This window comes from Eumetopias jubatus, unplaced genomic scaffold, assembly GCF_037043125.1.
Source record: "Eumetopias jubatus isolate StellerSeaLion01/CBP00866 unplaced genomic scaffold, mEumJub1_p1.0 scaffold_7, whole genome shotgun sequence".
In the NCBI taxonomy this organism is placed as follows: Eukaryota; Metazoa; Chordata; class Mammalia; order Carnivora; family Otariidae; genus Eumetopias; species Eumetopias jubatus.
This window is the reverse complement of record NW_028274813.1, coordinates 26579852-26595645: the sequence shown is the minus strand read 5'-3', so window position 1 is coordinate 26595645 and position 15794 is coordinate 26579852. Positions and strand designations below refer to the sequence as shown.

General features: G+C 54.0%; 1 protein-coding gene across 1 annotated transcript in view; it reads left to right on the top strand.

Annotated features, from left to right (window-relative positions):
* Window positions 1-1121: 1121 nt before the first annotated feature.
* Window positions 1122-15794, top strand: part of JDP2 (Jun dimerization protein 2) — a 38449-nt gene continuing 23776 nt past the window's right edge. Inside the window, exons 1-2 of the mRNA XM_088024512.1 lie at window positions 1122-1223; window positions 10658-10881. Of these exons, the coding sequence (XP_087880638.1) occupies window positions 10681-10881 (201 nt within the window). The 5' untranslated portion in view covers window positions 1122-1223; window positions 10658-10680. The remainder of the gene's footprint in view (window positions 1224-10657; window positions 10882-15794) is intronic.

The window sequence follows — 15794 nt, the reverse complement described above, 5'->3', positions numbered from 1 at the left end:
ATGCCAACCAGGGTGACAAGGCCTCGGGAGCCACATGTGTGCAGGAGGGCTCTGTGCCTCTGTGCCTTTACCTACTGGAGGGCACTTTTCCTCTGGAGTCGCCATTAACCATCTGCCACTGGAAGAGGATGAATGGTGGGAGTATGTTGGCAGTGGAAGTCCTAATGGGGAGGAAGAGGCCATTTGGGGTCGGCTGAGGGCTGGGTCTGCTCACGGGAGTGTCCCTGAGCCGAAAGAAGCCTGCTGGAGTCGGACAGAAAGCCCAGGGGTCAGCCTGTGGAGCTCCAGAGAAAGCGGTGGGCTCTGGCCGCAGCCCCAGAGGAGGGCAGCCCCCTGCAGCGAGCCACCCCGGGCCGAAGGGCGCCTGCGGTGGCCAGGTGGGCTAGTAGGTGGGGGGGGGGGGCAATCCTCCGCCCATCCTTTCTCCACGGAAAAATAAAAGCGGCTCGCGAGATCCTTCCCTCACTCCCTCAGGCATGCAGTGTCCATGGATGAAAACGTGCTGAAATCCCCTCTCGGTCTGGGGGAAAGCTCTAAGGCCTGAAGAAGATGGTTCCACGCAGGCTGCGGATGCCTCCGGGAGCTTTGGGGCTCGTCCCGCCGCGCCTTCTCCCTTCCCGCTCCCGAGCGGCGGCTTGGGTCTCGGGGTGGAAGCGGCTGTGCGCGGGGATGCCCTTACATAACTGCCCGCCGCGTCCTGCTTCCCCGCGGGGTGGGCGCCGGGGGACGCGCGGGAGCCGGGGCCGCCGCTGCCCCTGCGGGGAGAGGAGCGCGAAGAGCGGCGGGAGGAGGGCGCCCGGGGCGGCGGGGGGAGGTGAAGGTCAGTGGGTGTGAGGCGCCGGATCCACACCCCCTCCTCCCTGTCCCCTCCTTCCCTTCCTCTCCCGTCCCCCTCTGACGTCTGGAGCTGGCAGCTCGGCGGGTTCCGCATTCCCGACCCCTCCCCGCCGCCCAGGGGCCGCTATATAGCCGGGGCTGATGCAACCCGTCCCGCCGCCCGCCACAGCCTGCGGGAGGGACGCTCGGCGGCCGCGACGGGGGGCGCTGGCGGCGGCGGACGCTGCAGCGGCGGCGGGGCTGGCGCCGCGGCGGCTCCCGGGCCGGGACGGGCCTGGGCACCGGGCGGAGCTCGGCGGCCGGGCGGCAGCGGCGCTGCGTGGGCACGGCGCCCGCAGCCGGGCCCCGGCCCCGGGGGCGCCGCCTCCGCCCGCGGCTTGTGCACGGTGGGTGCGAGGGCGCGCGCCGGGGGGCGCCGGGCGGGGCGGGGAGGGGAGGGGCGGGGCGGGAGGGGCGCGCCGGCCGCCGGCACCTGGGACGGCCGCCCCCGCGCGGGCCGAGGCGGGGAGGCTCCCGCAGCCCCCGGGGCCCGCGAGCCTGTCCGGGCGGGGGCGGCGCTGCAGCCCGGGGCCCCTCCGGCCCGGCGCCGGGGAGCGGGGGGCTTGCCCTTTGGTTCCCGCCCTGGGACGGTAGGCTCCGTCCCCTCTCGGGGCAGCCGGGGCGCTCCCTCCGCCTCCCTCCCGCGCTCTCCTCCCCCGTCCGTTTGCAGGGAGGTGCTCCCCTCGGGCTGCAGGGAACGCGGGTGAGTGGGGAGAAAACTGCCCCCGGAGCGGGGGGGGGGGGGCGGGGACGGGCGGTGGAGATGGAGGCAGAAAGGCCAGGGAGGTGCAGGGTGCTGGTGGCGGAGGGATGACAGGGACCTGCTGGCAAATCGTACCGGCCCCCACCCCCCTCGCTGGGAGGAAGCGCGGCTCTCGGCTCTCAGAGGACCTGGAGAAGCGCTGGGGCTCTCGATCCAATGGAGAGGGCTTCTCTCAGGGCCATTGCCCCAGGGTACTGGGCTGGGAACGGGCGTGGGGGGGGGGTGGCGGCGGCCCGGGTCCCCTGTGGGCTCCCCCTGGCTCCCAAGCCAAGTTACATAAGGAGGCAAGCCTGCTCCTCTAGGTAACCTGCTCCTCCTCTCCTGCCCAGCCCAGTTTAGGAGACTCTCTTCTGCCCCGCCCCTCAAAGGAGGTTGAGGGATTGGGCCACGGGGCCTGGATCGCAGGACCCTGGGGTGGCAGACCCAGGCTTTGCCTGGGTCAGTGGGAGGAGCTGGGAAGATGGGAGGCCTTGGCTCTTAGTCAGGGATGGATGGGCCATCCTTGCGGCTGGAGAGGCTGGTGGAAGAGGAACTCAACTGACCCCTTGGGTCAGCTCCAGCTGCAACGTTGCCTGACCCTTGCTCAGTGTAAGGCTCTCCCTACAGTCTAAGTCCAGGGCGGCCGGCTGTGACCTGACCACATGTGCTCAGGGCAGATGTGCTCAGGTCTGTCTCTCAAAAAAGGGCTTGCAGACTGTGTGGGCGTGTGTATCCAGGTCTAAATCTTCGTGGACTCCCCTCAGGGTCTTAACTTTGAGGAGCATCTGATCTGAAGCTTTGAACCACGATGGGGTGCCTGCTTGTCCTTTAAGCCCTTGCTACCAACTGTGTTCCCAGATCATCTCCCTTCCCCCCCCTCCACCTCCCTCCCCTGAGGGTTTTTAAAAACACCTCCCATTGCTTTCATCTTTCCAGCAAATCTGGCTGCAGCTTGGATGGACGCCTTATCTTCCTTTGCAGGTTTCTAGGGGAGAGTTTAACCAGGTATCAGGTGTGAGCATGGCTCTGGTTTTTATATAAACCTGAGGACCGGAGAAGAGAAGCAAGATCTATTCTCGTGCCTCTGGCTGGTGAAGGTTTTGCCTTGTTTAGAATAGGGAGGACAGATTTCTCAAAGACTCTTCTGTTCCTCTTCTTCTTTGGCTTTGGTTCAGAGCTGCCAGCACTCCAGAATCTTCCTGAAGAGCTGGGTGCTGTGAGATTTGAAGGGCTGTTGGAAGGCATGGGCGTTGAGGCCTCTGACTTTCCTCCTAGGTTGGTTGCAGCCACCTCCAAGGAGATGTGTTGGTGAGTGCTCAGTGTCCCCCAAGGAAGGATTTGGGTGAGGATCTCTCTACTCACTTAGTGCCTAACTTTTGCAGCCACCAGGGTCTGCTGTCTCCCCCACCTGTTTGCAGGACCTGTAGGCATCTTTTCCAACCCACAGAATCCTTGGTAGGATGGGAAGGGCTAGGCTCTCCGGGCCCTGTCTGTCATGGGGCTGCTGGTGTTGCAGTGGGCCACCTCTCACACCAGTGTCTCTGTTTCCAGCCCGGCTCTGGAAGAGAGGGGCCCGTGCAATTCCAGGTTGGCCTGCTCTGTATTCATTCTGCCCCAGCTCAACTTGAGCAACCAGAGCCAGGGTTGAGGGCAAGCTGCATTCTTTTCTGCTTTTCTGCTGCAGGATGCAGTTTGCTTTTTTCCCATGTGAATGAATTATGTTTGAAACTGAAATGGGAGGAAGAGAAAAATAGAGTGAGTGTGTATGGGTATGTGTGTGTGCATACCTATATAGGTGGGGGGGGCAGCAGACACATTATTTTTCCATTTTCCTTTAATTAAGGCTCTGTGGAGGTGTGTTTGAAAACAGAGGGTCTCCTATGCCTTTGAGGAGGGTGAGAACACTGTTTTGGCTGCGTCCCGGGCCATATGCAGCGTATGGTGGCCAATGAAACTGGGCCTGGCTCGTTCTGTTGCTTGTCTTGGCAGTCGGTTCCGTGGCTTGTGTTACCAGCTCTGGAACTCACGGGCTGCCAAGCTCTGTGTGCCTGTGTGTGTGTGTGTGCACTCTTGTGCATGTGTGTGGTTTGGCCTCTCGAAGCTCAGCAGAGACAAATGCCTTAGCGACACAAGGTTGGAATTTTCAGTCTGTTTCTTTACACTCATTGCTGGCTGTAGGAGGCCCGGCCAGAGCCCACCGTTCTGGGGTGGGTTTTTTTTTTTTTTTGTATTATTATTATTTTTTAGTCTGTTTTCATGTTGCAGCCCATGGGATTCCATTTGTGGAGCTCGATTTCCAAAGCTAGAGCTGGCCAATGGCATTTTTTAAAAAGGGCCAAGAATTTGTTACACACTAGGTGCATGTCTGTGTTATGTACCCTACAATGAACTACAAACACCAATGAGCGGAGATAGGGTGAGGTGGGAAGAGGGAAAGCCCGTCCAATGGTAGTACCTTCCCAGCTCTTCGCTGTTCAGGATAAGGATCTTGGCAGAAATGCCTTAATGTGTATTTATTGAGCACCTATGTTAGGCAGGGGAGAAAACTGTATTTACAGGCAGGGCCTTATCAAAAACATTTTTCTGGTCTCCAAGGAAGAATCTTTCGGCGGGGGGGGGGGGAGGTTCCAGTTTCTTCTGTGGCTGGGATGGCCATGCAAGGATCTTGCATGCCAGTGTGTCACGCGGGTGCCTTCTCCTGAACCTGCCACCCCTCATTCTCTTCTTGGGAGGAGGTAAGGACTGACCCCTTCTAAGCAGTGCAGGGATATAGGAGATGCTGGCCCGCTGCTTCAGCGTGGAAGATCCTGGTGGTGTCTTGTTGCCGGTGATCTATGCAGCTGTGTTCTGGCAGCTGGAGGAAACCTTAGGAGAAACCAAGGCAAAGGACAGGTGCTGGGCCTCATTTCTGCACCTTTGTACTCAGCACTGATCTGGCATCCTTTTTTTTTTTTTTTAAGATTTTATTTATTTACTTGAGAGAGAGAACCCAGGAGAGAGCACAAGCAGGGGGAGTGGCAGAGGGAGAAAGAGAAGCAGACTCCCCACTGAGCAGGGAGCCCGACACGGAGCTCCATCCCAGGACCGCAGGATCATGGCCTGAGCCGAAGGCAGATGCTTAACCCACTGAGCCACCCAGGCGGCCCTGATCTAGCATCCTTTGTTTCTCTTCTGCAGTAACGGCCTGGATGCAGGATGGTCTTGCCCCCTTAGGGTTCACAGCTGGAAAGTGGGACAGCAGAGAACCCTCTGGGGAAGAATCCACTTCACAGTCCTAGGAAAGGGAGATCAGGGCTAGGTGGGAACCGTGCGGAAGGGAGGTCGAGGGGTCATCCAGCACCAGTGTCCCTCCCGGAAGGAAGGCCTTCGTGGCTACTCTGACTTCAGGCTCACCGGGTGCAGGCGCTGTTCCAGGCACTTTCCAAGTATTAACTAATTTAATCCTCTTCTCAGCCTTACAGGGCAAATAACATTATTTATTATTCCCACTTTACAGCTGAGGAAAGTGAGCTGTGGAGAGGTTAGGGAATTTGCCCAGTGTCACACAGCTAGGAAGGGGCAGAACTTGGATTCACCTTCAGATAGATGATTGGGCTCCAAAGTTCCTACTCTGTACCTGCCTCTCTCTCCTGCCTGCAGAGCTAAGACCGCCCACCATCGGAGACACTGGGGCCGAGCCCCCGTTCTCAGTCTTAGAGATTTCTCCATTGCTTTGCCCCTTGCCTTCTGGATCGTCTTATCTTTTGGAAGTTGTTTTACCCACCTCATTTCAGATTCCAGGAGCGAGATCATTCCAGATGATTCCTTAGCTCCAAGAACAGGTTTGGTAGTTAAGTCACTGAGATTCACGATAGTTAATACTCTGTTTTGTGATCACTGGCCTGGCACCTTTCTGTCTGCCACCCTTCACCCCTTCCTGCCCATGGACTTCTGTCCCCCCCACCCCCTTCCATTTTCCTCTAGGCTGTGGCTCCCAAGACCTCCCACCCCGTCATGCTGATTCTCAGTCGCTGGCTACCTGCTCTATAACCCCACTAGTGTTCCTGGGCCCTGACCGTGAGCAGCCTTGCTCCTTGACCTGCCCCTACTCACCTCCACTTTCTCTTAGTGCTGAGCCTTGCAGCCTCAGGCCTTTTGCGCTCTTTACACACCATTCCTGGCTTCGGCTGCCAGGCCAGGCCAGCTGTTTGCCTGGAGGGGGGCTGGCCTTCCCAAAGAGGCCCAAGGATGTTAGAGCCTCTCTTAAACTTTTATTTCTATGGACAGAGAGTTCATGATGCAGATCCTAACTTTCTCTTAACCTCCCCCCCCCTTTTAATCTGTCTTTGCCATTCTAGATGAAGAAGACGATTATTGGGCACTTTCTAACAAGAATAGCCCTGTACAGGCTTGACCTATCACAGCAAGACTGTTATTTAATTGTAGATATTTCCATTAAAAATTATATCTTACAGAATTACATACAGTACACAAGAGAAGAAAATAAGAGGGGGAAACTCTACCTTTCCTTCTTTTGGCTGAAATGGTTCTTCATCTTAGTATCTTCCAACGGGACCCAGTATCTGGAATTGAAGTGTATTGTGGCTTTTCTTCTGCTTGTATCAGGCAGTGCCCCAAAATGTGTACCCACAAGCCCCCGAGGAAGTCAGAACAGGGAGATATAAGCTGTTGGGTCTTTGTTTTAGGTTCTTGCCTCCTGGACCCATCTGGTCCCTATCTTTTCCGAGCCCGCTTTTAGGGAGCTGCATTAAGCCTCCCAAAATCTTAGGCTCCAGAGCAGCTTAGGGTCTGCTGTGACCTCCCAAATGCTTTCTGTCTTATTCATGCCTTACTTGTCAGTCTCATCTCGGATCTGTGCATTACCCAGTTTTTCTTCATTGGCTAGTTTCCAAGTTGTTCCTGGTCAATGTCCCAAAATGCCCAAATCTTCTTGGATTCTGGGCCTGTCTTTTGAGGTCAAGCCCCATTTGCCAGTTTTGGTCTTCTGCCAACATATACAGCTTGTTCTTTATTTATGCATCCCAGTTACTAATGGAGACATGGAGGGTGTTTATCTTCCTTTCTGACCTTCTGGGCCCTGAAGGGAAAAATCTCTGGGTTCTTCCCCTAAAGCTTTTAGTGCATAGCTCTCCTTTTCCTCCTAAATTGTTTCCGTATGGAAGAAGCAGTTTGGGAGATGATTTCATCTCTTGTTATCTCTCCTATGTCTTCCTTGAAGTGGGTAAATTCCTCTTGGCTGTTATAGGTTCCCTGCCACTGCCCCCCTCCCCCATTTTTATAGATCCCTAAATCACATCAAATGGTTTTATTTTTCAAATCACCAAAGTTGCCTTTCAACCTTGGCTTGTCAGCCAGCTCTTTCCAGTTAATGAGGACCCAGTTATGAAAGGCAGCCGCTCTAGCCCCTCCATCTTCTGCCCCTCCCGCCCCCCCTGCCCCCCCCCAGAGCCGTTTAGGATGACTTCGCGCTGGTGAATGTCAGCTGTTGGGATTGTCTCCTAGGAATGGCATGTGTTAAGGACTTTGTGGTTTGTATCTGAGCAGTTAGGGGCACCCTTGGGGGGGGACGGGGAGGAAAGAGAGGGGGATTTTTGCTTCTGCAGAGGAAAGCCTGGTGTCTGATCCTCCAAGTGAGCCTTGCCATTGGGTTGGGTTCACAGGGGAGCAGGAATGGCAAGAATTTATGGGGCTGCTGTCCCAGGGGGTGGTTACCCCTCTGAGGGGGTTCCACAGTAGCAAAGAATCCATTATATTTTGGGATCATTTGTTAGTGTCTCATTTATACCATCTGTATGAAAATAAACAGAAGCTGCAAGCAGAGCCTATCATTCCCAGAATAGAGCGGGGTCTGGCTTCCATCTTTCTGAGATGGCTTAGGCAGGGAAACATACAGAAGCCTCTGGAGTATTTTTCTTGGGGTCTACTGTGGGAACAAATAATCTGGAGGTGGATAACAAGCATCTAAACTCCCAGAGACAGATCCTTACCCCACTCTCTGAATTTTGCTCCACCATGAGGTGTTTTTTTTTTTTATCACTTGTTCATTCATTCATTTTTATTTATTAATTCAACAAGTATTTGTTGATTACCCTTTCTGTGCCAGAAATGACACTAGGCACTTGGGTTCCATGGGGCAGCAACTAGCCATGACTGCTGCTTCCCCCTTGAAATCACCCATATGCTTGCTGAGTGCCCACATGGCACCTTTTGCCCTATAGGAATTGGCCCTTACAGTACAGGAAGGTTCGGGGGCTTCTGGCGAAGGAGGAGACTTTGCTCAGTATTTTTGCTTGGCTGCATAGCAGAGGTGTGGTGCCTCCATCCCGTTAGGGGTTTGTGTCCAGCTGAAACACCAGGCACAGAGCATTTCCCCGCCTCCCATTACCCATCTGTTTTGACTAGCTCAAGCATCCTTTTGGTGGGGGGGGTGGGGGGGTCACTGACTCCTCGTGGCATGAGTTCAGGTCTGGCAGAGGGGATTTTATAAGTTTTTCTCCTCTCCTGGAAAGGAGATGTCAGTTTGGCCCAGGCAGCCTGAAATCACTCCCCTCTGCCTGCCAGGTGTACCTATAGCTGGGCCCAGGCATCATTTTGCCACCTAGGAATGAGTCCTTCCATTGGCCCCTTTCTCATTCTCCCTGGGGGAGGCCCCGGGATATATGCAGCTCATCCACTCGGCCCCAGAGCCGCCTTCTGGTGTGAAAACCTGCAGCCCTCTCTGCATTGCAGGCCTGGCTCTGGAGAGTGGCAGGGTGCCTTCAGTCCAGTTCAGGCTTAGGGAGGGTCACAACACCTTGACCCACCGCACACGAGATGTCTCAGGGGCCACGTCCATGTCTGGGCTCCCACCCAGGCTACCATGGGTTGTTAGGGAACTTCCTAAACCTGGATCTGCATGGAAGGCAGAGTAGAGGGTCCTTGGTGCAAGAGAGTGATCCTCTGCTAGGGGCTGGTGTCTCAAAGTCCACCATTAAAAGGTCATTAATATCTGCATATATATCTCTTGAACCCCAGGAGGGGAAACGAAAAGGACAAGGTGAGAAAGCTCTGGCTCTAAAATCCAGGGACCGGGAGTCCAGCCCTGGCTTTTCCTCTGTGTGACCTTGGGCAAGTCATTTCACCCCTCTGAGCTTTAATTTCCTCATGTGCAAAATGAGGATGTGGTTTAGATAAGCACAGGGCCTCCTCCAGCTCTAAGACGATGACTTGATGTGAGTGAGTCTCAGATCCTTTTCTGAGATGGCCCGGGGGACACTAGGTGCTAAGGAGGGGCAAGGGGCTGGGTGTGTGGGGGGGGCAGAGCAGGTGGAGCACAAACTTAGGGCCCGGGGTACCAAATGTGAACTTGGGTGCCCGGCAAGGAGCTCTGTGCAAACGGCTTCATAGGCAGGTGCGCTGGGGTGCTGAGGGCAAAATGGCAGGTCCATTGTCCACTCACATGTACCTTTCTTTAAGGAAAGTGATGTCCAGGGGAAGTCTTTGTGGTTCAAGGGTGCAAATCCCTCACATGCTTTTCCCCTCAGAGTGCAGAACCTGTTGAGAAAGGGATCTAGGGTTGGACGGGGAAGCAAATTTCACCTTTAAAAGAGAAGAGAGATGGAGAACATGGTGTGTGCTTGCGGCCGACAGGGCCTCCCTAGTGGGCCCCTGTCCTGCAGTCTAGACCTGGCAGCCTGGATGGGGACAGAGAGTTGTGGATTACCCCCCAGGGCCACTCTTATGGGAGGCAGTGAGCCCAAGACAGCACAGCCACAGGAGAACATGAATTCTGCCCGGCAGGGAAGTGCGGTCCAATGGATGTCACATCTCCCCTATCTCACCAAATACATCCCTCTCCATGGAAGAGACTGATAGAGGTGGAAGGGTAGGACAGAGCTCCCCCAGGATTTCCAGGACAGTCGAGGTTTTGATTTTATGGCCCTGTGCAGAGAGATAGGAAGGGAGAGAAGTTCCCTTTTGCAGGACTGGAATCCAGGAGCAGCTCTGTACTCAAATGTGACTTACGAGGCTATACACATCTGACCTCCACATTCTCAGTGACTCCTGGCTCATAGGTGGTCAACAATTGGAAGGGTGAATGGATGGATGTATAGATACGAGTCCTCTAAGGGACCCGATGAGTCTGGCTTTCTTGGCAGACATGCTTTCTTCCCTGCCATCTGTGTCTTGAAGTGACCATTTCTTATCCACAAGTTTCTCCCCGCAGGGAGAAGGAACAAGAGTTCTCTGGTGTTGACCTGTCTAAATTCTGTCTTTCATGCCTGAATCTGTCTTCCTTTGCACACCTTCTGGGTCTGGCAGAGCCAGAATATGTGTTTGCTTTGAGAATGAAGAGACAGGGAGGACTTTTCTGGTCTCTTGCTCCCCTGGGAAGGCACATGCTAATGCATTTCATCTTTGCCTCTGTGTCTTCCCCATAGACGCCAGATGCACACACTCACACACACGCTTACCTTGAACTTCGATTTGCTTCATTTCGTATTCAGGGTGTCTTAACAAGTATGCAGAACGGGATGTGTGATTTGAGGGGAGGCACCGTGCCAGAGCAAAAATAGCTCCCTCTCAGACAGGTGCAAAGGTGCCTGAGATGCCACTATTGTGACCCGCTTTCTTCGGAGGCAGCATGGTGCAGTTTAAATCCCGGCTACTCCAATTTTAACAGTGCACAATCTTGAGCGAGTTCTCTTTCTAAGCCTTGGCCTCCTCGTCTGTGTAATGGGTCTGACTCCATCTCGTGGGGCTACTCGAAGGATTACCGCAGTGCCAAACACATAGCAAATACCGAATCAATGTGGCCTACGCTTGGGTTAAGCCTTGCCTTCAGTGCCAAGAATAACTGCTGGGCACTAATTGATCAGAGTTCTTCTCTGTAATGGAATGGACGGAAGGGCAAGAGGAGCAACTGGGTGGGGAAGGGGTTCAGGGGAACATTAGTGAAAGAAAGGAAGAGGCCCCAGTAAGGCATGGGGGCTTAAGCCCCTCACAGAACCCCTCACCTGGCTGATGGCCCGTGTCCTGATCTTCTTGCACCCACTCTAGGCTGGGCTGCTGCTCCTCCTGCTATGATGCCTGGGCAGATTCCAGACCCTTCCGTGACTGCGGGCTCTCTGCCAGGGCTCGGCCCCCTGACCGGACTCCCCAGCTCGGCTCTGACTGCAGAGGAGCTGAAATACGCTGACATCCGCAACATTGGGGCCATGATCGCCCCCTTGCACTTCCTGGAGGTGAAACTGGGCAAGAGGCCCCAACCCGTGAAAAGTGAGGTGAGCAAGCCTTGTTCCTCTAGGTGGACTCCAAGGGTAGGATGCCTGGGTTACAGCCCCAGCTCTAGCCCCACATTGACTGAGTGATCTCAGCGTTGCTGTTCTGCGTGGGGTCTGAGGACCACTAGAATCTATGTCACCGTGCAGCTCGTTAGAGATGCAGCATCTTGGGCCCCGCTCCAGAAACTTCTGCATCAGATTTGGCATTTTAACAATCTCTCCCGGAGGGTTCATGGCCATGTTAAAGTTTCAGAAGCTCTGGGCTAGGGCAGGATGCTGAACCTGTGTCTGGTTCTTCCAGGGGCAAAGGAAGAGTGATTAATAATAACAATAATGAATAATAATATATTGGCAGTCTCTCTGGGCTGTTGGGAGGATCAGGGGAGATCGTGGACACATGCACATGCTTTGGAAACTATTCAAGAGAATGCTAATCATGGATTACCTTTCAAAATTATTATTGTGAGGCACATCATTGCCTCTACTCCTCTTGGCCCGAGGCTGGAGCTGAAGGTAGGCACTGGGGGAAGGGTGGTGTGGCATCCCTGCCCCGGCAGCTGCCAGAGACGGGCATGGAGGTGGTCCCGCAGCACCATCTGCTTTAAATGATGTTTGTAGAGGACCTGCATGTGAAGCACTCCCTCCTCGGGTCCCTGGAGGCTGCAGCTCCCATGAGCCTTCCTTGCAGAAGAGTAGCATTTCCCTGGGGACTGGTGAGAAGCAGAAGTCCTCAGCGTGGGTGAGCCTCAGTGCTGTGCACTCACCCAGCCACTTCCCCAGGGGTGGCAGTTTGTCCAAAGACCTGCCCCAGTGAGGTTCCCAGCAGGGCCCTTTTTCCAAGGCCTGACAGGATAGCTGCCGACCTAGAAGGGAGAAGGGGCCAGCAGTGGGAGGCCGAGGGGGGGGATGCGGGAGGACGGGGGCAACCGCAGAGCATAGGAGCTCGTTCATAGGCAAAGGTGCGCCTGGATGTGGGTCCATCCCGCAGCATGGAGCTCAGAGGGCTGGACTTCAGGCAAGAGGGACTCTTGAGTGGGGAAAGGTGTCTGGGTACTGCACTGGGTTTATTATGCAGCTTCTGCTCTGCCCCCCCCACCCCCAATCCCCAGGAGTGCCACCAAATTGCAAAGAGGGGCTGCTGGGGGCTTGGTCAGGGGTGGCAAACTGGCCGTTTGTGGGTTGGATCTGGCTCTCAGATGTGTTTTGTTTGGCCCGCACAGTGTTTTAAAAGAAACCTGAACCAACATTTCACCTGAAAATTTGGATTTTAATCTTTGGTTAAAAACTCGGGAGATCTGGTCACACTGTACCCCGTTGTGGCCTGGCCACAGCTACATGGAACAGAGAGCCCCACCTCACCTGTTTCCTCCCTGCAGTTTGCCACAGGCCCACACACCTCCCTATTGTCCTTGGTTTTGTTTAAACTGTTGGTTTTGCTTTTGTTACCACAAGCTGCCTCCATTTACCTCAACTGCGTGGCTCCCCCTGTAGACGTTTGCACTGGGGACACCTGGCTGAGGTGCATTGTAGGTGCCCATTAAAGACAGTTAAGTAGGAGATGAAAGTTGATGGTAATTATATTCTTCTGAGTTGATAAATCAACGTGCTGTTAATAGCACTTCCTGGCTTTTTTAGTGCTCTGCTTTCTTTATGGAGGGCCCTTGTCTTTGGTCTTTTGCTATTCCCTTTCCCAGGCTCATAACTTGAAAGCATCCGTTTCTGGGTCGTTCCACAGTATAATTGCCATTTAAACCCAGCAGCTGAGGAGTTTCACTGGGGCACAGAGGCTGTGGGACCAATGAAGAGCCAGGTGCCTTGGTCCGGGGTTGGCCCAGTGGGGATTTGCCCCCGGGGGGCTGAGTTACCACCCCTTCCCTTTCTGCAAAGGGCGCCAAGGAGCTTTCTTTTTCTTTGGAAAAGGGCTTTATTTGGGTTGGGTATTTTTACATTTCACAGCCTCCCCCGGATTGGTGGCATATGCCCTGTACCTGACAGTGACTGTCTTCACAGGCCCCCACAAACACGCACCATCCAGGCTGTGAAAATAACGAGCCGTTTTTAGGGCGTATTTGCATGTCCCCTCCCCAGCTGTCAGACTGCAGCTTCGTGGGGGCGAAGAGGCAGATGGAGCAGTGCAGACTGTCCTGGCGTGGAGTGAGGTCAGCCCTGCACTGGGAGCTGACCTCCAAATGCTTCCTAGGTCAGACCGAAGATTGGGGGAGGGTCAGTTGAGAGCAACTGAAAAATAAGGGAGGTGGGGAGAGAAACTTGCAGCTTGAGAACCTTCTGTCCTGAAGATTTCTTTGCATATGGCAAACTGCCTTTGGAGGATTTTCACATTGGCCTTTTAGCCTGGTAGAAGTTTCTTGAAGGATAATAAGATACTAGCTCACAACTGTTAAGCATTTAAGATGCACTGGGCCCTGTGCTAAGTGCTGAACGTAGGATCTTGCTGATTCATTACCCGGTCCTGGTGATTGGGTTCTCCGCGTTTTAGGGAAGAGGAATTTGAGGTCCAGGGAGGAAGAGATCAAGTCACTCAGGATCACACCACTGGAGAGTGGCAGAGCTGGGGCTGTCTGGGGGTGCTGCCGCTGCTGCTGGGGTGGAGACCCGCATGGGGCACAGTGCTGGGCACTCTTCCTCAAGTGCCTCGCCGAACCCTTTGAAGTGATGGTTACCGAGGTGGTGGTTTATGCCCACGTTACGGATGAGGTCAACAAGACTTACAGAGGTCCGAGGTCGTGCAGCTGGGAAATCAGCCCAGCGGTCGGACTTTATAGAGCCAGAGCATTAACCTTAGACTGTGCTGCAACCCCCCGCCCACGGCTCTCTACATCCTTACACACTTCTTAGCAGCCCGCTGTTGGGCTGGGGAGGCCGGATGAACCTGGCCCCAGAACACTCGATCATTTTGATGACATGTCCCGGTTAGTGCTGAGCCCTGCACTTCTGTAGCCTCGTCGTCTCCCAGGCCCCGGCGAGAAAGCTGGGCCGAGCTGCTGTGCAGGCAGTCCTGTCCGAGCTGGCTGGCGGGCGGGCCACCTTGCAGAGGCCAGCGGTCTCTTGGGCCGTGGCCAAACACACGAAGCCATTTGGTAAAAGAACCTTGGAGGAATTAAGTTAAACGACAGGTTTTGTAGATGATAGAGTGCCCTGTGCTGATGTTATTATTATGTGGTTGACACTTCAACTGTTTTGGTGCCAAGAGCTTGGCGGCAGTCCATTGGTCCGGCAGATAGTGCTAAGCAACTACTATGTGCTTGGCCCTGTGCCAGGCACTGGGACCCGAACCATAAACAAAGTAGACGAAGCCCCCTTCTCTTGGAGCTGTATGTCAGAGTTGGGGGCATCCAGAAAGACAAATACGCAAAGTAGTGTATGATGTAAAAGGTCAGGTAGTGGTCAGTATTGTGAAGACAGATTCAGTCGAGCAAGCAGATGGAGAGTGGCCAGAGGGCTCATTTGGCTGGCTGGCTGGGGAGTCTGGGGATGTCATGTTCTGGGGGATGGGATTTCTAGAACCGATGCTTCTTCCTAGCTTCTTTGTTCTTGCCTTTCCAATAGTCCTTTTCAAGACAGTTGTGCTCTCTAACTTTCTCTAGACTTTTCCTTCTTTCACTTTTCATTCTGTAGCCCCTTCCAGCTGGACTCCTCAACCAACCAGCCGCTATTGGCCTGAAGATCTTGGCCCTCCGCAGGGCATCTCCAAGTGGGCTGCTGGGGCCACACCCTGCCTCCGGGCCTGGAATGCCTTTCCAGTAGGGACGGCAGGGCGGCCAGAAGCCCCACCCTTGCAGGTGTGAAGGCACGCACACACACAAAGGCACAGACACACACCCCAGGCACTCACTTAACCTGCTAGATGGGACCCCTCACCCTCTGCACCGCTCTGCAAGGCTCTAGAGGACATTTGAATTCAAGGGAGTTTGGACTGGATGACGTTTTAGGAAAGAGGCTGCAAACTGTCAATCCATGGGCAGGAGTCAGCCTATGGATGAATCTCATTTGGCCCTGACAGTGTGGTTTGCTTTCTTGCTTTCTTGCTTTTTTTTTTTTTTTTAATTGAATGAGTTGTTATATTTAAAAGCCGGGAAATGTGGAAAAGCCCACACCCTTATAAGCACCAAGAAGCTGGAGCTGAGTAGCAAATGCTCACTGTATTAGCACGCGGCCTTTAGCTTGCCACAGTCCCCACTACTCCCTGTTGCCTTCCACAAAGCCAGCTTTTGAGTGTGCGTCCTGTGTGTAGGCCCCAAAGACAGGGATGACATCTTATATTTCTTTGTATCTCCAACAGATTGTGTGCAGTGCCTTGCACAGATTTTATGTTTGATACGTGCTTGTTGGTTTAAACGTTAATTAGCTATGTCAACTTAGCAAGTCACTTAAACTCTCTGTCCCTTGGTTTCTCTATCTCTCAGTTCTTATCTCCAAGCATTGTCCATTTGTTTTTCTATTCCTGGACTTAAGTGACTTTCGGCAGAAAAATAAAACAAAACTCACCATGAAAATCAAACCAACTATTTCTAAAACTTAGCTAATCATCAAAACCGCTTGGAAAACTTTATAAATACATATTTCCAGACCCAACCCTAGGTCCATGAACTCAGAAACTGTGAGCGCAGAGTCCAGGGAATCTGTATATTCATTCAGTAGGCTCAGAGGTTCCTCAGCTACCTCTGGGGACCTGACTTTTCACTGTTTATACCTCTCCTCGGGCTCTTCTGATCCTTGGCAGGGAGCATTCTGAGGGCTTCACCGTGAGGCATCAGTGTGCACACTTCAACATGGGCTGCCTTTCCAGCACACATTCCACGTGGTGACTGGCTCCACGTCCTTGTCATCTTCAGAGCAGGAGAGACTTCACCGTTTGTGAATTTCACAATGGTCATTTCCCAACTTCTGCTGGG